Genomic DNA, 23,705 nt, shown 5'->3' with positions numbered 1-23,705 from the left:
TTAGCATACTGCTTTAACTAAGACTGTTTATTTAATTCGAAAGGTGTGTCCTGTCTCACTAACTACATTGTTGGCTTCCTGAGTACAAAAACCAGATCTGATGCTTCTTTGCAGCCTCTGGATCTCAGCACATTGCTGCATGTTCAGTTGGCTTCTGTCTCTCCATTCTTCAAACCACTGGAACAGTTAGAATCTTTATGTTAGGGGCCCCTGGGTGGCACAGCAGTTAAGCGTCTGCCTTCGGCTCAGGGCGTGATCCCGGCGTTATGGGATCGAGCCCGAGCCCCACATCAGGCTCCTCCGCTATGAGCCTGCTTCTTCCTCTCCCACTCCCCCTGCTTGTGTTCCCTCTCTCGCTGGCTGTCTCTATCTCTGTCGAATAAATAAATTAAAAAATCTTTAAAAAAAAAGAATCTTTATGTTAAAATTCAGTAATTATCCTCTTGCAATTGCATTGTTTAGCCCAATCACTTTCACAGCTGTTGGTCTTGTACCTCCAGTGAAATTACAAGCTCTTTATGGCAGGATTTGCACTGGGTTCCCATCCACTGAACCTCTTCCTGGACTTCTCCACAATAATGTGCCTTATTTACACAGGCATACTCTCACCCACTCTCTTTAGAAGAGAGTTTAGATCCTAGAGTCTCCTCTATCAAATGAAGGGAAGTTCATATTTTAATTTTATACCTCTGGTTTCAGGCACTGTTAATTCCTCGTTCTTATGATACTTGTAACAGCCTGAGAAGATGTCATTCCCATAGTAGGGGGCAGGTTTAGATTTCAAAGCTGTTTCTATTACACAGGGGAAGGAGTGAACTCTCTTATAAGAAAATAAGAATTTCTAGAGAGAAACCACCCCTCTCTCTTCCTTCCCTTCCCATGCCCATTTCTGGAACCTAGAACTGGGTTCTGTCAGCATATCCTGACTGGCTAACAAAGGGTTCAAGGAATAGCAAAGCAGGGATGTGTCTCGACTAAGGGCACTTTGAAACTTTATAGCAGAGATGGCATCAGAGAATCCACATCTCTCAAGCCCAAGATAGGAGGTGGACTTTCCAGGGCACCAAATGAGGCCTTACAACAGGCTAGGCATACCTAGACATCCAGTCTATGCTTTGATAACAAAAGGCCCATTGTATGTAGGTCTACACATTCTAGGGAATCCTTGCTTACCTCTACTGGCCCTCCTCTACTCAAAACGCAAGAACATTCTCCACTTTGAGACAAAAGCAAACAAGTAAGGAAATGGATTTTATGTAGATTGTAATAGGGAGAGTGCTCCAGAGATAAAGATCAGAGTGCCTATCCAGGTTGTTTTTGCCTTAGACTTTCATAGGGAGGAAAAGTGGGATGATCTGCAATCAGAAGTTTCAGTCAGGTGAACAGAAAATGTTTATCTCTGTCCAGCTAGTTTCAGTGTGCAGGGCAGACTTCTAATCATTCATGAAACAAAGAATAAGAAGTTGCAGGGTCTGAGTGGCCCTTAGGAGCAGGCTCAGACACAAGGGGAAAAATCTTCTTTGCCTGGCCTTGTTACAGGCTAACAAAAAGGTCATGAAAGAGTGAAGAGTGAGTTTTATCTACGTCATAGGCAGAAGGGTGGTTCTTTACAGAAAGCCCTTCAAAGATAACTGATCGGTCAGGCGGTTTCTTAACCATTGCTGTTCACCATGGGCATAGGACTCAAGTAAAGTTTAACAGTGTCTTTCATCAGGGGTCCCTTTCCCAAGTAAAAACTTGTACTTCGTATTACTGACCAAATGGCTTCTTAACATGGGAATTAAATTATTATTTTTAAGTAGGCTCCATGCTGGGGCTTGAACTCACAACCCTGCAAGACCTGAGCCGAAACAGTCCGACGTTTAATCGACTGGTCCACCCAGGCTCCTCAAGTTGTTATTTTAAAAAGATAAAAAAGGAAGAAAAATGCCTTGAAAGGAGGCCCTTTCAATCATGCCAGTTAGCAACACACCACAGTCGCCGAAGCTTTGAACTACAAGTTCCAGAGAGCAGTGCGCCACTTCCGTCCCGTACTAAGGGCGGGAATCAAGCGCCTCGCTGCACGACGGGAAGCATACTTAATTTGCCGCAAAATGAAAATGTAGTTGTAGCGGGTCTTCATTTTCCAGAGACATAACTGAAGAAGATCCTCAAACAAGGCGCACGGGCAGAGAACCAAAAAAGTAACGTAATCACCTCCCTAGGAAACATACCCCACTCCTCCAAAGGAAAGTATTTAACTGAAGCTGGAGCTCCCGCTCGATTTACCCAGTAGTCTCTTTTCCGGCCACGCTGTGCGTCATTACCGTTGCGTCTTCTCATTGGCCAGATGATAGGGGACGGCGCCTGCGCGCTGCATTCCTTTGAGGGTCGTGGGCAGACGCCATTTTGGCCCCAGAGGTGCTTCTGGGAAGTAGAGCGCGAAGCCCCACGCCTGCCCGCCTGCCGGGTACGGCCTCTTGTGCCAGGGCTTTTTAGGTCGAAGTGTTTGCGCCTGCCGCAGCTTACTCTCCGCACTCTCGAAACACTCTAGTCGAGCGGGAGTCTCTGAGCATCGGGCCGCGCCATCGGGGGTACATCGCCAGGAAGGAGGTGACGGGGGCGGCGCGGGGCGCGGACACTCCCCGCCGAGAGCCCGCCTGCCATGGATTCGGAATATTACAGCGGCGACCAGTCAGGTGGGGCAGGGACCTGGGGGACACGGCTTGGGGGGCGGAGCAGTTTTCTGCGAGGCTTGGCCTCTCTCACCCTCGCGGGCTAGGGGAGGGAGGCCCCGGAGACGTTCCTTCCCCCGACTGGGCCCGCCGTGGACTGTGAAGCGCAGCGCGAAGAGCCCGCCGACCCGCTGCTGCCCCGAAGTTAGAACCCTGGAGAAGGGATTCTAGACGGAGAGCCGTCTTCTGAATCGGCGAAGTTTTTCGCTGAAACTGCGAAGACACTTCATATATTAAGCGCTTCTATGTGCAAAGTCCTAGGGAAGGTCTCTCCTGTTACGGATTTTTTTTATTTTCTGGCGTTGCGAGTGTTTTGCGAGAATTCAAGGGAGCGGTTCAGTAGGGGGTGCGGGATCTTTCCTAGACTTTTCACACAGAGTTAGGGCTGGTTTAATCTCGCCTCAACAGTGGTTTCCAGGTAAAGAAAACGTAGGACCCTTTTTTGAGTTGTATAAATATTTTAGGGTAAGGCGTGTACCTCTGGCACTTACTGGTGATTTTGTGCCTTTCCTTCACCTTGAGACATTTCCTCTTTCTCCTCACTGAAGTTTGATCTTCTTTGTTTCCTGTTTATTCAGTAAACACTGGGCACCCCCTTTGCTAACACTGTACTAGGCACCGGAGATAAAAGGACGAATAAGGCATGACCTAGTGGGGAAGAACTTTACGTTTCTTTTCACTTTGTGTCCTGGTTCCATGAAGTATTCTGTCAGGAGTGCCCAAATGTTTGAATGTTAATTTCATTTCTGTTTTGAGTTCATTTCGATTCGCTATATGATAGCGAATAGTGATGATTACAAAACGCGTTTCCAGGCATGCACGGCTGTTTTGCCTACAATGTTTGCCTGATATTTTCAAAATAGTTTTCAGTTCTTTCTAAATTATTAAATTAATTTTCAAATAAGTAATTATATGTAATACATGTCAGTGGGTTAAGTACTGGAAGACTTGAAAAAATAACAGTTCCCTGACCTTTCATTCTTATAGCCATTTTTTTTTAATGATTTTATTTTTATTTATTCGACAGAGATAGAGACAGCCAGCGAGAGAGGGAACACAAGCAGGGGGAGTGGGAGAGGAAGAAGCAGGCTCATAGCGGAGGAGCCTGATGTGGGGCTCGATCCCAGAACCCCGGGATCACGCCCTGAGCCAAAGGCAGACGCTTAACCGCTGTGCCACCCAGGCGCCCCTTATAGCCATTTTTTGATATTTACCTTCATATTCTGAATTTATGCTCTTTCTTGTTGCATCATTTTTAGACATTCCATAATGATTCCCTTTTGTGCTAGGAACAGGATTTTAGCCTCCATACTCTCACTGTTGCAGCATAATTATTCGTTACATTTCAAAATTATTTGTAATTTGTATAAATATTCTTTACTTCTTAGCTAAGTAGAGTAGCTCGTTAGTATGATAGTGATTTCATTCTTACACAGCTTTTTGGTTTCCCCATGGTCGACTGCTTCATTTTTAAAATTTTATTTTTATTAAACGTCTAACCAAGTCTTCTCATATACTCCAACAGCCCTAAATCTCTCTCACAATACAATTTTACTGTGTTTTTAAAGTATTCGTTAAAGGTAGGTAGCAATTCATTTTTACCATTTTGTAAGAGTACAGTATATGTTTTACTTTAAGGAGTTTATCCTATTTCTGTACTGGAGTTCCTTTTGCTCTTCATTCATAAACAAATATTTACTGTACTATACCAGGCAGTGTTCTGGGCTCTAGGGAATCAGCAGTGAACCAAAATCCTTGCTCTTTTGGTCCTTTCATTTAAGTGAGGAAAGACCCACATTAAACAAAATAACTTGGTAAGTCATGTAGTACATTAGAAGGTGGTAAGTAAGTGCTGTGGAGAGAATAGACTCAGGTTTTAACATAAAGTCGAAACAGTTAAAGAGCACACTATTATTTAGGGGTTGTTGACTTGGTCCTTAGTGAAGTTTCTTAAGCTTCACATTTCTTTTAGGACGTATTTTTTGCTGCCACATATGTCACGATACGTGTTCTGATTGTTGGTATTTATATATAAGCGTTATACTGTTGTCTTATTCACATTAGCTTCATTAGTCATGCTTCATCAGTGGTAACCTTTGCTCTTACAATATTCTTGATTCATTGTGTTCATTTCGGTTGTAGATGTCATCCATCTTACACCTTAAGTGGGTTTTTGTTTTATTTTTAAGCAGATGATGGTGGCGCTACCCCAGTGCAGGATGAACGGGATTCAGGGTCAGACGTTGAGGATGATGTAAATGAGCAGCACTCTGGATCAGACACTGGAAGTGTAGAACGTCACTCAGAGGTATTGGCTAAACAACATCTTTGGGGAGGCTTTTCCCTTGCGTTCTGTGAGACATGTTTTTATCTAGGAGTTGTGGAGATCCTGTCACATGTGTAGGCTTCAAACCCTGGGAGTAAAGGATTTTAAATTAATAGAGAACTGCTTTAAAAATAAACAGGGATAGTCTGCTTTCTTAGGAAATCACAGAGAAAGAATTTCTGCTTGGGTCCCTCTTCAGATAGAAGGCAGTTTTCAAATGTGCATATTGATTCAGAAAGTGGGCCAGGCCCTTTGATATTTGAATAGGCCTCCCCATTCCCAAAATGATGTCTGATAGGAGCAATGAACATTTGCAAGATGAAGAAATATCAGTTGGGATAGAAAGTTATGGGAATTATCACCTATCAGAATTCTTACCAGGATTTGGCTTTCTCAGTATGAACTGTTCCAGTGTATATAATATAGGTAATGACAGCAAATAGAATTTAAAAAGCTGTTTTTGATGAATAATAGAGTAGTGTTGGATCTTGTGTACAGCACTTCAACATATTTGGCCTAATAAATGTTTTAAAAACTATTTAATTTCCTTCCCTGGTTACACAGTCTGTACTACACAGTGTTAATAAAATTGGGACATTTTTCAAGAATTCAGTTACATGTTTTTGGTAAACAAACTGAAACCCATAGGAATGATAAAGATGATGAGATTTTCTTTTAAAAGTTCATGTTTCATACATTTTGTTTGATTACACAGAACAGGAAATTGTCCAGTTTTAAGTAGGAGATACAATTATTAGAGATTTTATTACTGATTCTGTCCTTTGACATGTCATGAGTGTACTTAGACATCTAACAAATATTCATTGAGCATCTGCTATGTGTAAGATTCTTTTGAGCTATCCAGGACTAGATGAGATCCCACCATCACCAAAATGCTTCTCTTCTTGGATTTGTTTTTCGTAAGGGAGAAAGACATTAAACAGTATTTTTTAAAAAATTGTGTAGTTTGTTAGGAGATGATAAGTGCTGTGGAGAAAGAAGAAAGTTAGAAAAGGATGAAGGGTGCCAGAATAGAGGGCAGGTTCTGTTGTTAAATAGGGAGGTACACATAGGCCTTATTAAGAAAGTGACTTTATATCAAGGCGTGAAGGGAGGTAAAGGAATAGCCATGTGGCTTTGTAGAGGAACACACACACACACACACACACACACACACACACACACTCTCACATTAATTCCAGGCAAAGACCCTAAGGTGTGAGTGTGCTTGATGTGTTCAAGGAACACCAAGGACCCAGTGTGTCAAGAGGGGAGTAAGTAGGGGGCACATGAGATTGGAGGCTAAGTAGACTGGGAGAAAGGCTTATCTTTTAGTTATTTTGATGTTACTCAATTTTTTATATGCTCTTAAGTATTTAGACTAAATTCTAATAATGTATTGATAGGTAGAAATTACTTGATAATGTAAACATTATTACAGTTTATTAGTGTGTAGGGCTTTATTGAAGTTTCCACTTTGGAAAATAGCATGAGATGATTGGCTCGGCTTCATGATTCAGTTGTAAGTGTAATGTGGGCTTACCTTTAACCATCTTCAACTGCTTTTTTGTAATGAGGTGGATTCTAAGTAATGTGCATGCTGAAAATTTGGAAACTGTATTAAAAACTTAAAGAAAATTAAAGTCAGCATACTGTTACCACAGAATGACTGTCAACTTTTTGTATTATTTGTCCTGCACTTTTATTTTCTCATATATATAATTTGTGTGTACATTTTAAGTTACTTGAGATTTTACTGTATATATTTTGTATCTGTATAATATTTTATATCTGTTCACTTAAGGTTGTACCTAAGAATTTCCCTGTGTCATTAAAAGATTTTCACAGAGCATGATTTTAAGGCTCTCATAATTTTCATAAAATGGATGCACCATTAATTGTTCAACACTTCCCTGATCATTGACCTTTGGAGTGTTTAGGTATTAAAAATGAAGTCTGCTGTGAACATATTTTTGTCCTTTCCATAGATAATCCCTTCCAGGAGGATTATCCTAATTTTTTAAACTACTAGGCTGTAGTTTGAATTTGCCAGTTTTATCCTTATCAAGTGTTGGATTTTGCATTAATGCTCTTTTGGCTATTTAAAATGGCTTCTCAAGAGAAATTTTGGATTGTTTTCTATGAAAAATATTTTCTAGAAGGTAACGGATGTTAAAAGAGTACCGTTGTATTAAATTGAACAGTGCAGATGACAGGCCCAAAACCTAAAAAATGTCTGTTAGTTTCCTGTTGGCTGCCATAACAATTTGACACAAATCTGGTGGCTTAAAAGAGATTTAGTATCTTATAATTCTGGAGATCTTCTAAAATGGGTCTCAAGGGGTTACTGGATTAAAATCAAGGTATTACGAGGGCCTTGTTTCTTCTCTAAGGGAGAATCCATTTTCTTGGCGTTTTCCAGCTCTGTAGGTCAGTTGCATTCCTTGGCTTGGGGTTCCTTCATTATCAAAGCCAGCACCATAGCATCTTCTAGTCTGACTTCTGCAGTCACGGCTCCATCTCTTACTCTGACCCCTCCCTCCTCTTCCTTATAAGGACCCCTGTAGTTATATTGGGCCTACTCAGCTAATCCAGGATAACAGGATAATCTCCTTATCTCAGGTTCCTTAATTACATCTGCACAGCCCCTTTTGTATGTAAAGTTAACACGTACAAGTTCTGGAGATTAGAATGTGGACATCTTTTGGAGAGGCATTCTTTTGCCTACCGCAAGATGGTACTCAAAACATGGTTCTCCAATAATGCAAAAAGGCTTTTCCCATTTACATTTTAGAGTTTAGGCTGGTTTCTGAAAAAATTCATTTCACTTACAGTATTCACTCTGTGTATTTGTTTAGATCTCTAAGGAAAGTTTCAAGAAAACTAAAGATAATATTTTTAAAATTAAAATTGACCTAAAATATAAAATACTGAGAATCAAGTAACAGTGCTTTGCTGGTCCATATTGGAGCCTGAGACAAATGGAAAAATCAGTAATACTTACCGTATTTTTAAAATCTTGATATTTTGTTCATTATGGACTTTGGTACATCATCTGATCTTGAAAATTACCACTTGTCTTTTTTTAAAAACCGCTTTATTAAGATAAATTTACATACCCTACAGTTCACCCATTTAAAATGTGCAGTTCAGTCGTCTTTAGTATATTCACAGTAGTGCAACCGTCACCACAATTTTAGAACATTTTTGTCACTTCAAAAAGAAACCCTCTAGTTCTTACCAGCTTATTACTCACACTCCTCCCCCCTTCCCATCCTTCTGGACATTCCATATGAATGGAATTACATAATATGTGGTCTTTTGTGATTGGTTCTTTCACTTAATGTTTTCAAGGTTTATTCATTGTAAACCATGTATGTTGGATATATGTATACACCATACCCATATATGTTGTAGCATGTATTAGTACTTATTTCTTTTTGTGGTTATATTCCATTGTATGGATAAACCACATTTGTTTATCCATTTGTCAGTTGATGGACATTTAAGTTTTTACCTTTTGACTGTTAGAAGAAATGCTTCTATAAACATTTACATAGAAGTTTTTGTGTGGACATGTTATTTCTCTTGGGTATATGCCTAGGAGTGGAATTACTGGGTCATATGGTAACTTTATTCTTAATTGTTTGAGGAACTCTCAGGCTGCACCTGAGTGGCTGCACCATTTTACATTCCCGCTAGTAGTGTATGAAGGTTCTGATTTCTCTATATCCTTGCCAACTCTTGTTATTACCTGATTCTTTGATCATAGACATCTTAGTGGGTATGCAGTAGTATCTCGTTAATGGTTTTGATTTGCATTTCCCTGGTGAGTAATGATGTTCCTTATACTTATGTCAGTATTGGCCATTTGTGTAACTTCTTGGGAGAAATGTCCATTCAGATCCTTTGTTCGTTTTTTAACCGGGCAATTTGTCTTATTATTGAGTTCTAAGAGTTCTTTAAATAGTATGGATACAGGTCCCTTATTAGATGACTGGTTTGTAAGTATTTTCTCCTATTACATGAGTTATCTTTTCACTTTAGTGACTTTTTGACACAGAACAGTTTCTAATTTTAATGAAGTTCAATTTACCTGTTTTTTTTTTCTTTTGTTGCTTATACTTTTAGTGGCGTGTCTAAGAATTCTTTGCCAAATCCAAGGTCAGGAAGATTCACCTCTGTGTTTTATTTTAAGAGTTTTCTAATGTTAGCTCTTATATTTAGATCTTTGGTTCATTTTGGGTTAATTTTTGTGTATACCCTGAGGTAAGGGTCCAGTTCCATTCTTTTGTTTGTGGATATCTAGTTGTCTCAGCGCCATTTGTTGAAGGGATTGTTCTTTCTTCATTGAATGGTCTTGGCTCCTTGTAAAAAATCAGTTGGCTGTAGATGTAGCTGTTTATTTCTGTATCTTCAGTTCTAATTGATTCATATTTGTGTCTGTCCTTACACTAGTGCCATAGTACCTTGAGTAAGTTTTGATATCAAGCAGTGTTAGTGCTACTTTGTTTTTTTCCAAATTGTTTTACCTCTTCTGGGTCCCTTGCAATTACATGTGTATTTTAGAATCAGCTTGTCCATTTCTGCAAGGAAGTTAGCCGGGGTCCTAGTAGGGATTGCAGTGAATCTGTAGATGAGTTTGGGTAGTGTTGTTATCTTGACAATGTGAAGCTACTGATCCATGAATATAGAGTATTTATTCATTTATTTAGGTCTTCAGTTTCTTTCAACAATGCATTGTAATTTTCAGTGTACAAATGCTGCATTTCTTTTTAAAATTTATTCCTGTTTTTCTCTTTGATGCTTAGTGAGTGGAATTGTCTTATTAATTTCATATTCAGATTATTACCGTTTTTCCTATTATAATTAATTTCATTATGGTCTGAGAGCATGCTTTGTGTAATATCTATTCTTTTGAATTTATTGAGGTTTGTTTTATGGCCTAGTATATGGTCTGTCCTGGAGAATGTTTCATGTACACTTGAGAAGAATGTATCACCTGTCTTTGAATCCACAATGTGTCTCCTGCAGTCAACATACAGTTGGATATGTATTTTTTTTTTAATCTGGTTTCTGTCTCTTTTTTTTTTTTTTTAAAGAATTTATTTATTTATTTGACAGAGATAGAGACAGCCAGCGAGAGAGGGAACACAAGCAGGGGGAGTGGGAGAGGAAGAAGCAGGCTCACAGCGGAGGAGCCCGACGTGGGGCTCGATCCCACAACGCCGGGATCACGCCCTGAGCCAAAGGCAGACGCTCAACCGCTGTGCCACCCAGGCGCCCCTGGTTTCTGTCTCTTTTTGGGTGGGTAGGGGCAGAGGGAGAGGGGGAGAGAGACTCTTAAGCAGGCTTGATGCTCAGTGTAGAGCCCGATGCAGCGCTTGATCTCACAACCTTGAGGTCATGACCTGAGCTGAAATCAAGAGTTGGACATTTAACCGACCAAGCCACCCAGGTGCCCCTCTGGTTTCTGTCTCTTGATTGACTTGTTTAATCCATTCACAATCTAAATGTTTCTGATAGAGTTTCAGTCTGCCATTTTAATGTGTGTTTTCTATAGTTTTATCTCTTATTACAGTCTTTGGTTTAAAATCTAATTTGTCTGATATAAGGATTGCCACACCAGCTTTCTTTTGATGTCCATTAGCATGATAAATGGTTTTCCACCCCCTCACTTTAAATCTGGAGGTGTCTTTGGGTATAAAATGAGTCTCTTGCAGACAGCATATAGATGGGTCTTGCTTTTTTATCGAATCTGGTACCCTGTGTCTTTTGAGTGGGGCATTTAGCCCATTTACATTCAGAGGAACTATTGAAAGATATGAATTTAGTGCCATTGTATTACCTGTAAAGTCACTGTTTCTGTATATTGTCTCTGTTCCTTTCTGGTCTATGTTACTTTTAGGCTCTCTCTTCCCGTAAAGGATCCCTTTTAATATTACTTGCAGTGCTGGTGTAGTGATCATAAATTTTTTTAGTTTCTGTTTGTCCTGGAAGCTTTTTATCTCTCCTATTTTGAATAACATCCTTGATGAATAAAGTATTCTTGGCTGCATGTTTTTCTCATTTTGCATCCTGAATATATCATGCCAATCCTTTCTGGCCTGCTAAGTCTCTGGTATAGGTCTGCTGCCAGTGTAATGTTTCTACCCTTGTAGGTTATGGACCTCTTGTCCCGAGCTGCTTTCAGGATTTTCTTTGTTTCTGAGATTTGCAAGTTTCACTATACCGGTATTGACCGATTTTTACTGATTTTGAGGGGGGTTCTCTGTGCCTCCTGGACTTGAATGCCTGTTTCCTTCCCCAAATTAAGGAAGTTCTCTCCTATAATTTGTGCCAATATATCTTCTGCCCCTCTCTCTCTTTCCTCTTCTTCTGGGATCCCAATTATTCTAATGTTGTTTTGCTTTATGGCATCACTTACCCTTTGAATTCTTACCTCATGACCCAGTAGTTTATCTCTTTTTCTCAGCTTCTTTATTCTCCATCATTTATTCTCCGTCTTTATTCTCCGTCTTCTGTATCACGAGTTCTGTCTTCTGCCTCATTTATCTTAGTAGTGAGAACCTCCATTTTTTATTACATCTCATGAATAGCCTTTTTTATTTCGACTTGATTAGATTTTAGTTCTTTTATTTCTCCAGAAAGGGATTCTCTAGTGTCTTCTATGATTTTTTTCAAGCCCAGCTAGTATCTTTGTTATCATTATTCTGAACTCTAGTTCTGACATCTTACTTATATCTAGACTGACTAGGTCCCTGGCAGTCAGTACTGCCTATTCTCTTTTTTGAGGTGAGTTTTTCTGTCTTGTCATTCTGTCCAGTGAATATTAGATGAACAAGAGAACAAAATCCTAAAATGGCAACAATGACCCCAGAGAAAAATACCCTAAACAAATCAGAAGAGACCTAAAACTGGAAAATAAATAAATAAATAATTAAAAGAGAGAATATAATCAGACAAGTGAACAGAATAGAGCAGTACACTGGATCCTGTGTGTATTTTGGTCTGTTAGAAAACTAGATCCCAAAATTGTAAAGAGAGAAAAACTTATATATGTACAAAAATTAAATATAATGAAAAGATAGAATGTAACTGTAAAAATAAAAATTAAAAGATAAAAAAGAAAAACAGAAGGAATGTAAACAAGTGAGAGAACAGAACAGTACACTAGATTCTGGCTGTATTTTGGTCTGTTAGAAGAAACTACATCCCAAAATTGTAAAGAAAGAAAAACTTTTATATGTACAAAAACAATACTAAATACAATGAAAGGATAGAATGTATCTGTAAAAATGAAAATTAAAAAATATTTTTAAAAAGAGTTGATAAAATAAGAAATTGGCTGAAAAAGGAAAGAAAAACAATTGAAAGGCTGAAGAATCATGAAAAAACGAATTCTATATAGTATTTTTTGCTAGTGCTGGAGTTTTGCAGTTCTCTGTGATCAGTAAACTTGGTCTTAGCCAGATGTTCTTGCTGATCTTCTGGGGGAGGGGCCTGTTGTGTTGGTTCTCAAGTGTCTTTCCCCGGGGCCAAATTGCACTGTCCTTGCCAGGGGACCAGGCTAAGTAAGCAGCTCTGGATTGCTGTATGTGGCTTTTGTTCCCTGAAGGCTTTCTGTGCTGCTTTAGAGGATGAGAATGAAAATGGCAGTCTCCCAATCTCCAGCTCCAAAAGCTCGAATACCACTTCTCAGTGCCCACTCAGGAAAAAACAGTCAATCACTCCTGTCTCCCTGGTTTCCTTTTGTACTCCTTGCTCACCTAGCCTATAACTGTTTCTGTCTCAGGCACGCGACCCCGTATGGAATCTCCAAACCCTGCAGACTCCTATAGCATAGACACGAGCCACTCCTCCTGAGGGAGGAAGGGGGGTCTCAGGGGTTCTGCCACTTGCTGGGCCCCTGCTCGGAGAGCAGTTGCCTGACCATGCCTACGTTCGTGATTTATGGCAACCCTGAGCTGAGAGTCCACTCCTGGGCTCACTGATTACAGCTGGCTTCCCCGTTCCGATACCTGGGAACTTTGCTGCACTCAGGCACCCTTGGTCTTCCTGTGACCCCAGGGATTCTGAGACCACACTGTTCCACCTAGGATTCCAAACCCCTTCACCGCCTGAGCGCCTTTCAGGCAGGGAAGTCCCTCACCAAAGCAGACTTATAAAAGTTCTGATTTTGCACTCCGCTGCTATATCAGTTTCCAGTAGCCAGCTTGCAGAGGCTCCCACCAGTTTACCTTCCCATATATCGCCTAGAATTCACTTTTCCGCACCTCCTACCTTGCAGAAAGTGGTCACTTTTCAATTTGTAGAGTTGCAGCTGTTCTTTTCTTAGATCTCCGTTTGAGTTCACAGGTGTTCAGACTGATTTGATAGCTATCTAGCTGAATTCCTGGGACCAGATGAAACTAAGGTCTACTCTTCCGCCATCTTGGACTAGTTCTCTTTCACTTCTTTGGTTAAGTTTATTCCTACGTATTTTATTCTTGATGTATTATTAGTGAGATTGTTTTCTTTTTTTTTTTTAACGAGATTGTTTTCTTTTTTTGAGGTTTTGTTGTTACTGTATAAAAACACGACCGATTTTTGTATAATGATTTTGTATTCTGAAACTATTGAATTCATTGATTAGTTCTAATAGTTTTTGGTGTTCTTCTGTATATGACATGATATCTGCAAATAATGACAATTTTACTTCTTCCTCTCTGATTTGGATGCCTTTTATTTCTTTTTCTTGCCTAATTGCTGTGGCTAGGACTGCCACCACTATGTTGAATAAAAGTGTTGAGAATGGGCATCCTTGTCTTATTCTTGATCCTAGAGGAAAAGCTTTCAGTCCTCCCCATTGACTATGATGTCATCTGTGGGTTTGTCATATATGGCCTTTATTATGTTGAGATATTTTCCGTCTTTACCAGTTTGTTGAGGGTTTTTTTTTTTTAATCATAAATGAATGTTGGATTGTGTCAAATGCTTTTTCTGCATCTATTGAGATGATCATATGATTTTTAGCCTTCATTTTGTTGATGTGGTGTAATGTGTTGATTGATTTGTTGAGCTATCCTTGGATTACTGGAATAAATACCATTTAGTCATGGTGTACTGTTGAATTTGGTTTACTAATGTTTTGTTGAGGATTTTTGCATCTGTGTTCATCAGAGATACTGGCCAATAATTTTCTTGTAGTATCTTTGTCTGGTTTTGTTATCAGGGTAATGATGGCATCATAAAATGAGTTTGGAAGTGTTCCCTCAGCCTCCTCCTCTAGTTTTTAGAAGAGTTTGAGAAGGATTGGTATTAATTCTTCTTTAAATGTTTGATAGAATTCAACTATGACTTACTAACATCTTTTTGACTAGGTTCCTAAAAGGGATATAAACATCAGTGGGATTTTTTTCATCAAATGTATTTGTTCTTTGTAGAACATGTTAGAAACTTAGAATCGTCATATATCTTTTGTGGTCAGGCAGATAGTGAAAAGGGGAAAGCTTTTTAAAAAATCTTTTTCGATAGTTGTCACCAAAACCACACATTTTTAATAAAGCAATATGAATACAAATATGACCTGGTTATAACTAGGTGCCAGTTCTGATTTTTGTTGTTTTACTTGAATATTTTCTTGGACAGCATGAAATTAGCTTTGTGGTTTATGGTCAGCTGGGTTTTGTTCCATGGAAAATGTATTGAAGGAAATGTGTATTTTAAAATCCAGAAGCCTGTAGATTTCATCTGCGTAGAAGGTAGAAGAGGGTCTCACAAAAAATAGTATGTGGGACTATTGACGTAAAGGTTGTTTGGAAATGGAGCCTGGCTTCTCATTGTTTTCTAACTGTAGGCAAAGCATGGTGGGCCCACATCCATCTACTGTTGAAGTTGGGGACAGTCCCATTAGCCTAACCTCATTTTGAATTGTGTAAAGATGGCAGTCTGCTCTTGTTTGGATCTTTCCACAAAGAGGTTGTCCTAATATGAGGAAAGCATTCCTATGGAGAGTACATCAGAGCCTCTAGAATATTCTTTTTGGCACTGCTGACCTTGTTTATCCTATTTCTTACCAGTTCTTTTGGTTCCATCTACACTTTCTTTTCTTTGTGTTAGGTTAGGCTTTGTCATTGAGTCTACCAAATTGAGGAGAAAAATATTTTTTCTATTGGTTCTTTTCTGTTAAGCATTGTCTTATGGGGTTCTGTTTCATTTTGGTGAATTTAAGTATCTTTTGTATACTAAAGGTAAAAGATACATTTTTAAAAAAATGGTCTCTGATCTTAAGGGTCAGTGTATTATAAAGATAATTTTGTGAACCACCTTTCAGTGAAGTAGAGGTACAAGATGCTGTGGGGTTAAGAAGGAAGGAATGGTGAATAAGCAGCTTAGCCTTTTCAGATGATGTGTTTGAGCTGAGTCTTGAAGGGTGAATGTTTTGTAATTAATAATAAGATACTTTGTTATGAATGGCTAATAGCATTTATTGAGTGGCACTGTGCTAAAAGGCACAGGCACTGTGCTAACTACTTTTCATACATTTGTTCCTCAAAACATCCCTCTAAGGTATTGGTACTATCCCTAACTCCCATGAGACTGAGAACACTGAGGCTTAGAGAAGTTAAGAAAATTTTCCTAGATGACAGAATGGAACGTGGCTGAGCTAGGGTTTGGACCCCGGATCTTTCCAATTCTAGAGTCTGTGTTGTTAACCATTAACATGCACACAATCCGTTCTATCCAGAGAGGGAAATGGAAGAGGCTATTTTTGCCCACTTTTGAGGTATGAAAAGGAAAGTGGGGAAAGCTATTGGAGGCAAGGAACAGCAGTTGTAAAGGCATGGAGGTAATGAAGTGTAGTAGGTTCATGTGTCTGCAGTAGAATTTTAATGTGTGGTTAGAATCACTTGGATTAGATGTCAAAATGCAGATTCTGTGACCTCTTCTTCAGACTTGCTGTATTACTACCTGGAGCTTTTTCACCAATTCTGACGCACATAGAATCATTTGGGAAGGTTGGGAACTGCTGGTGCAGTGTACAGGGTTGATATTGGAGATAGGGCAGAAATGTGTCTCGAGGGCGCCTGGGTAGCGCAGTCGTTAAGCGTCTGCCTTCGGCTCAGGTTGTGATCCCGGTGTTCGGGGATCGAGTCCCACATTGGGCTCCTCCACTGGGAGCCTGCTTGTTCCTCTCCCACTCCCCTGCTGTGTTCCCTCTCTCACTGGCTGTCTCTCTGTCACATAAATAAATAAAATCTTAAAAAAAAAAAAAAGAAATGTGTCTCGAGAGGTAATAGGCAGGAGTAGGAGTTTGCTTCATCATTATGAACTCTTAAAGCAAACTGGTTGCAGTTTGCTTTTTCTACTAGTCATCAGGAGTGCTTTTGTTTTTGACTATCTGATTCTAAGGTGAACCAGCTTTTGACAAAGGATGCTTATATTATATAGCTTCATTTTATTATGTGTATGCTTGTGCAAAATTGGAGTTTCTCTAAGGCCACTCCAGGAGCTACACTGGATAAACAGTGTTGTGTATAATAGCATTGTGTAATTCTTTTGCTGAATTTCTTAGATTCTTTCATATGCTAGCCTGGAACTAAGGTCCAGTGAAATATGTTTTTGAAAATCTGTAGAAATTTCTTTATGGCATTTAACTGTGTGACTTGGTATTGAATATTTTACCAATTTATAATGGTAGGTTAGTATGCAAGTTCAACAGTTCTGACTCTTCTAATAGATAAGGAAGAAACAAGTATCCTGAGTTTGGTTCTTTATAAGGATTTCTATTTGACATTGATACACTGTGAAATTTACAAATTTATATTTGCTTTATGTCAGTTTTATTATTTACTTTATAATTTTTAAATGTTAACCATCTCTGTGCACATGTATTGTGGCCCTGGTCCATATGGAGTGTGGTTTCTGTTTGTATGCTGAGCCAAACAACCAGATCATTCATTATGGCTAACCAGTATTTATTCGTATCTACAATGTGAATGATTATAAGAGGGAGGCATGAGGCATTATAGACATTTTAAAAAATTCTAAGAAACCTCAGAGTGGTCAATTTCTCTGACAGGTAACAATTAGGGGATTTTTAAAATTCTTATTTAAATGGCAGTTTCTACAATTGATTTCTTAACGCATATGTGGCTTTTTTAAAAACTGTATTTTGGATTTTTTAAGTTTGCAATTTAAACTAATTGTTGAAACCAGCCTAAAAATTTTGAATATTGTTTTGGTAACTTTTAAGTGTAACTGTATGATTTCTAATATACTTTTCCTAAATCCTGTGATGTCACTGCCTAAATGCATTCTCCAACTTGAGTCTATCAACTAGCACTTCCTTACTGCAGTGATTCTCACCTTTTTGTCTTCACCATATCAAACATAGTGAATAGATACCCAGTTTTTATGAAACTCCTCAAAAATTGATGAGAATTTCTAAGTTTCAAGATCCTGTCCAAAGGTAGTGTCTTTGTCATGGTTGCTTGTATTATTTACTTATTTATTTTTAAAGATTTATTTATTTATTTGTTTGTTTATTTATTTATTTGAAAGCGAGGGCAGGAGTGGGGGTGGGGGACAAAGGGAAAGGGAGAAGCAGACTCCCTGCTGAGCAGGGAGCCCTACAAGGGACTTGATCCCAGGACTCTGGGATCATGACCTGAACCAAAGGCAGACGCTTAACCTACTGAGCCCAGGCGCCGGATGGTTGCTTGTTTTAGAATGTATACACCATGTGTCTGGAAATTCAGGGTAGAGTGTATCAGATAAGTTTTGGGATGACTGTCTTGTTCATGATATCTCTTCCTCTCTGGCAGTGGCTCCCAGTGCTGTGGCCAATTAGATCATCTGTCCCGGGAGTTTAGAATTTAGATCCCAGACACAGAAATTTAGCATGGTTAGAGTGAGTCATGGTATTGATAGTGCTCTAGTAGAAAGGGCCTTGAGTTCCCTTTTCTAAACTCTCGGAGCTGCCTTGGTTCCTACCTTTTCTGAGTTTTCAGTCATTCATTCCACTTTGATTCTGGGAATAGTGTTCTTTTTTCTGAAGATAGCCAGAGATGGCTTCTGTTGTTTGCAGTGAAAATAAATTGAGCTACACACGAACATGCTGTTAGAATTATGTTATGGGTATGTCATGGAAAGCATTCCAAAAGCTAGTTACGATTTTCCCTTTTGCCTCCTGCTTTAGTTCCTCTGCTGGTGCCTGTATGTCCCACCTTCCCTCCTCAGTAATCTTGTTAATATTTTTTAAACTCTGTTATCACAAACTGGTTGCAAATACCTGTTGTCTGCACACCTTTTATAGTTCAGTCTCATATAGATCACTTCCTGTAGGCTTTCAAAATAACGTGCATCCCTTCATGGTAGTGCATATTAGTTTATGTTGTTATGGTATGTTTGGCTGGCTCATTAGAAAGCAGCTTCTTAGGATCAGACATTGAGACATGTTCAGCCTTGACTCCCAGCACTTGCACATAGCTTGTTGAGTTAATTATTCCTCACTTTAAATTATAGTCGCCCTTGAACAGTATGGGTTTGAACTGCGCAGGCCTACTTATATGTGGATTTTTTTCAATAAATACAATACAGTACTGTAAATGTATTTTCTCTTCCTTATGACTTTCTTTTTTTTTTTTTTTTAAAGATTTTATTTATTTATTCTACAGAGATAGAGACAGCCAGCGAGAGAGGGAACACAAGCAGGGGGAGTGGCAGAGGAAGAAGCAGGCTCATAGCAGAGGAGCCTGATGTGGGGCTCGATCCCATAACACCGGGATCATGCCCTGAGCCGAAGGCAGACGCTTAACCGCCGTGCCACCCAGGCACCCCTACTTTCTTAATAGCACTTTTCTCTAGCTTACTTTATTGTAAGAATATAGTATATAATATATATAACATACAAGATATGTGTTAATTGACATTTTATGTTATTGGTAAGGCCTCCAGTCAACAGGAGGCTAATTAGTAGTTAAGTTTTGGGGAAGTCAGTAGTTATACATAATTTTCAACTGTGTGTGGGGGTGGTCAGTGCCCCTAAAGATCCCCCCCTTCATGTTGTTAAAGGGTCAGCTGTAGTTTCCCTAAAGCTTAAACTTTTGTCCCAGGGTATTAGATGTATGACTGAGACTGCTCCGAGCTTCAATTTTCTTATCATGAAAATTACTGTTATAAGGAGTAAATGAACTAACAGGAGAGAGCCTGACAGGGCATCGGACTCTTAATAAGTATTTAGTATGTGTGAACTCTCTCTCTCCTTGTTTGTTTAGATTTGCCTGGGAGAGTGTGTCTTGTATATCATTTGGCCTTATAGTTTCATAGTTTCTTTTCCTTAAAATAATTTGAACTTTATAAAACCCAAGAATGTTTCTTTTAAAAAGAACTTGGGTATCTGTTTGCTTGTATTTCTTTGAAAAATATATTTAGGAGCTAGAATTATGTGAGAACGTTAGAATTTTAGTGGGTGTTTTGTTTTGTTTTGTTTTGTTTTAGAGTCTAGCTCTTCAAGATATAAGTCTCCTGTATAACAATCTGGGGGTATACTTTACAGATTTTGGTGAAGATTGGTTATATTTTCCCATTTTGGAATCTAAACCATCTTAGCCATTCTACAGGTAGATGATCTTTTTTAAAGTGGGGTGTTTCCATAGAAGTATAGACAACAATTTTATATTGAAGTGTGCATATTCCTACATTTTAAAAAATTGTTGAGAAATTTTAACATTTCACTACCAAGCATGTTTTTGCACTTTCCTAATTTTTTCACCCTTGATTTTTCAGAATGAACCTAGTGATCGAGAGGATGGCCTCAACAAAAGACACCAAGTGACAGATTCTGAGAATGATGAGCCCTCAAATCTTAATGCCAGTGACTCTGAAAGTGAGGAGCTTCAAAGGCAAAAGGACAGTGACTCTGAATCTGAAGAGCACGCAGAGCCTCCTGCAAGTGATTCTGAAAATGAGGACACTAATCAACATGGGAGTGACTCTGAGAGTGAGGAGACCAGGAAGTTACCTGTCAGTGACTCTGAAAATGAGGAACTTCTTAATGGGCATGCAAGTGACTCAGAAAACGAAGACGTTGGAAAGCATCCTGCCAGTGATTCAGAAGTGGAAGAGCTCCCCAAAAGTCCTGCCAGTGACTCTGAAACAGAGGATCCGCTAAAGCCTCAAGTCAGTGACTCTGAAAGTGAGGAACCTCCACGGCACCAAGCCAGTGATTCTGAAAACGAGGAGCTTCCCAAACCTCGAATTAGTGATTCTGAAAGTGAGGAGCTTCCTAAGCCTCGGGTCAGTGACTCGGAAAGTGAAGAGCCTCAGAGGACTCAGGCCAGTGACTCAGAAAATGAGGAGCTTCCCAAACCCCGTGTCAGTGACTCAGAAAGTGAGGACCCGCCAAGGCACCAAGCCAGTGACTCAGAAAATGAGGAGCTTCCCAAACCCCGTATCAGTGACTCAGAAAGTGAGGGTCCCCCAAGGCATCAAGCCAGTGACTCAGAAAATGAGGAGCTTCCGAAACCCCGGATTAGCGATTCGGAAAGTGAGGACCCCCCAAGGAACCAGGCCAGTGATTCAGAAAATGAGGAGCTTCCCAAGCCCCGAGTCAGTGACTCTGAGAGTGAGGAGCCTCAGAAGGGACCTGCCAGTGATTCTGAAACTGAAGATGCCTCCAGACACAAGCAGAAGCCAGAGTCAGATGATGACAGTGATGGGGAGAATAAGGGAGAGGATACAGAAATGCACAATGACTCCTTTCATTCAGATAGCAATGTAGACAGAAAAAGGATCCAGAGTTCTGACAGCGAGGAGGAAGAACCCAAAAGGCCCAAAATTGACAGTGATGAAGATGAAGAAAAAGTGGGGGAGGAGGAGAAAGTAGCAAAGCGAAAAGCTGCTGTACTTTCTGATAGTGAAGATGAAGAGAAAGCATGTAAGGAGTTGTTTTTGGACTTTTTATGCATAGTTTTAATTATTGTCTTAAGCTTGTAACTGTGAAGCATGGTGTTTATGAATTAGATCTATATTCTCTCATTCAACTTGATCTTCTGAAATATTACTAGGACACTAGTTTTGCTTGGTTTTCAGTGGCTACTCTTAGCATTAAATTTGCTTTGAGTTAATCTAGGAGTATTAAGATCTGACTAGTTCAAAATAGTAAACTAATGGGAGTTTCAATGGGAATATGAAAGACTTAGTATTTTGTGGGGGAAGGGTAATGTTTCAAAGAACTATGCTTATATGAAAACCAAGCTGTATCCAGAGTTAGCTTCAGGTGTGAACAGTCAGTGCACTAGTTTCCATCTAGATAGTGACGGAGTTCCCACATCTTTTTGGGTACCTGTCTTTTGTGAAACATGGTTGAATACCTAAATACGAGGAAGTTTGTGAGGGGGACTGTATTTAGAGACTCTATGTCTCTGTAGCATATATCTTTGTTACCTGGAATCCTGTTTTCATGGATAATAATTTTTACTTGATTACTTTTTCATGAAACTTCCTTGTTAGGGTGGGGAGACCTATTCCCTTAAAACTTGACAGTTGTTACAGGAGAAGGAGAAAGAGCATCATGCATGTGCCATCCAGTTTACTAAGGGAGATGAGAAATTCCAAACTGACCTGCAGTGATGGGGGAGTATAGGATTCCACAAACTAAGCCTTTTCAGTTCTGCTACTACTCGGCAGAATAGAAGGGACTCTAATTCTGTACATCAGTGTGGTCTTATTTTCTCTCTTCCCCCAAAGGAAAGGTAGCTATTGGTGTCCATTTTTATATTGATGATTTTGTTCTTCATCTTCCAGTCATTTTTTCCTAAACAATAACATAATTGTAAGATGACTCTGAACCTTTTAGTTATTATTTTTTTAATAAGGTTTTTATTTAAGTACTCTCTATACCCAATGTGGGGCTTCAACTCACGACGTGGAGATCAAGAGTCACGTGATCTGACAGCCAGGTGCCCCTGGTTAGTTATTTAATTATTCTAAGCTGTGTGTTAGGAGCCCTTTGATTTTTGCTGAGTATTGCCATTTTAAAGCACCTGTCCTCTTAGTAATACCATTACCATGATGAATAAGATTAATGATATTTTGCACCTTTTTTGACAGCAGCAAAGAAGAGTCGTGTTGTCTCTGATGCAGATGACTCTGACAGTGATGTTATATCAGACAAATCAGGCAAAAGAGAGAAGACTCTAGCATCTGACAGTGAAGAAGAGTTGTCTGATAAGAAAAATGAAGAGAAGGATCTGTTTGGGAGTGATAGTGAGTCGGGGAATGAAGAAGAGTAAGTGACAGTATAACATGAGTTTTCAAGGGTTCATATGAGGTGGTAGAGAGGGGTTTGTCTTTTAAATTTTTTAAACTTGTATTAAAATTTCATGATGAGAGGTAATACAATATATCATGCCTAATGGCATGACTTTGGGGGTTCAGGAATCCTGAACTATTGATACACACTATAACATGAATGAATCTCAACAATATTAAGTGAGGGAAGTGAAGAGGACATGTCTGATTCCACTAATGTGAAGTTCAGGAGCAGGCAAAATTAATCTGCCGTGATGGAAATCAGAATGGTGGTTGGCTCCAGCATGTTCATGTAAGGGACTAACTAGAAATGGCCACAACTGAACTCTCTGGGGAGATCAAATTGTTCTATGTTTTGATTAGGTAGGTTAATGGTTACACGAATGTGTACTTTTCTCAAAACCCACTGAAATGGATGCCTAAGATCTGCACATTTTACTATACATACATTATACCTTATTAGAAAAAGATTTTATGGTCCCTGTGCAAATGAGAAGAAAGCAAATGATATCCTTCTCTTCTAGAAATCTTATTGCAGACATATTTGGAGAATCGGGTGATGAAGAGGAGGAAGAATTTACAGTAAGTATAGGGAGCTATTTCCTCTTTGACTATGCTTTTTGTTTCTGTGGCAGTGGTTCCCAAATAGGTAATTTCAATAAGTAGAAATAAACAATTACGTATTCCATAGAAAAACCTAGAACAGGATTCAGAAAGTGAAATAAAAGTGTGTACAAAGGCATAAAAGGAAAATAAAAGGCAAAATTGAAATTATTGGTAGGGGACATATTAAAAGATGATGGAAGGTACATTATAATGCTAAAGGGAAAGATTCACAGTACTTACAAAACTTGTGATTCTAGCAATGGCAGGCTAGGTAATTTAGACCAACCCTTCTGCTAAGGACAACTAGAAAAGCCGGATAACATGTTTAAAAATTTGCTCATCAGCAGAGGAACAGGGTAGCAAAGAATTACTAAGCCAAACCCCAGGAACAGATAGATACCTAAAGAGGTATGCTCAGCATTCGGAACTGCTTTTTCTGGGATGTTTGCCTGTTTAGGCTGAGAGGCTGGTCATATTTTTGACAGCCTCAGGGCTCAAGAGACAAAATTTGGAGGTCAGAGCCTGCTGAGGTTAGGAGACCGTGAAAACCTCCATGCTCTGAATTGGGACTTCTTGGATTAAGGGTGATGTGGAAGTGATATAGTCTTTGCTCAGATCTTAGGCCAGCTTTGAGTCTTCTAACAACCTAGTGAACCTCAGTCCTAGAGAACCTCACTCCCAGAGATTCAATCACAGTGTCTCTTAACTAACTGGCTAGTGCTCTCAGACACCTGGCATATGCAGACAAAATCCCTTCAGGA

The 23,705-nt window shown here is 39.3% G+C and overlaps 1 protein-coding gene across 3 annotated transcripts in view; it reads left to right on the top strand.

The window, feature by feature from the left end:
• Positions 1-2,353: 2,353 nt before the first annotated feature.
• The window catches only part of IWS1 (interacts with SUPT6H, CTD assembly factor 1), a 39,593-nt gene continuing 18,241 nt past the window's right edge, over positions 2,354-23,705 (top strand). Inside the window, exons 1-5 of one of the 3 annotated variants that reach the window (XM_040619297.1) lie at positions 2,354-2,678; positions 4,907-5,022; positions 19,813-20,962; positions 22,141-22,246; positions 22,863-22,920. In XM_040619297.1, the coding sequence (XP_040475231.1) occupies positions 2,645-2,678; positions 4,907-5,022; positions 19,813-20,962; positions 22,141-22,246; positions 22,863-22,920 (1,464 nt within the window). In that variant the 5' untranslated portion in view covers positions 2,354-2,644. Of the gene's footprint in view, positions 2,679-4,906; positions 5,023-19,812; positions 20,963-22,137; positions 22,316-22,862; positions 22,921-23,705 lie in introns of all 3 variants that reach the window. The other 2 variants (XM_040619292.1, XM_008686071.2) reach the window with 2 other exon arrangements.

The sequence above is a fragment of the Ursus maritimus genome, unplaced genomic scaffold (genome assembly GCF_017311325.1).
Source record: "Ursus maritimus isolate PB19 unplaced genomic scaffold, ASM1731132v1 scaffold_1, whole genome shotgun sequence".
Classification (NCBI taxonomy): Eukaryota; Metazoa; Chordata; class Mammalia; order Carnivora; family Ursidae; genus Ursus; species Ursus maritimus.
The sequence above is the reverse complement of the archived record's forward strand: the minus strand, read 5'-3'. Positions and strand labels throughout refer to the sequence as shown.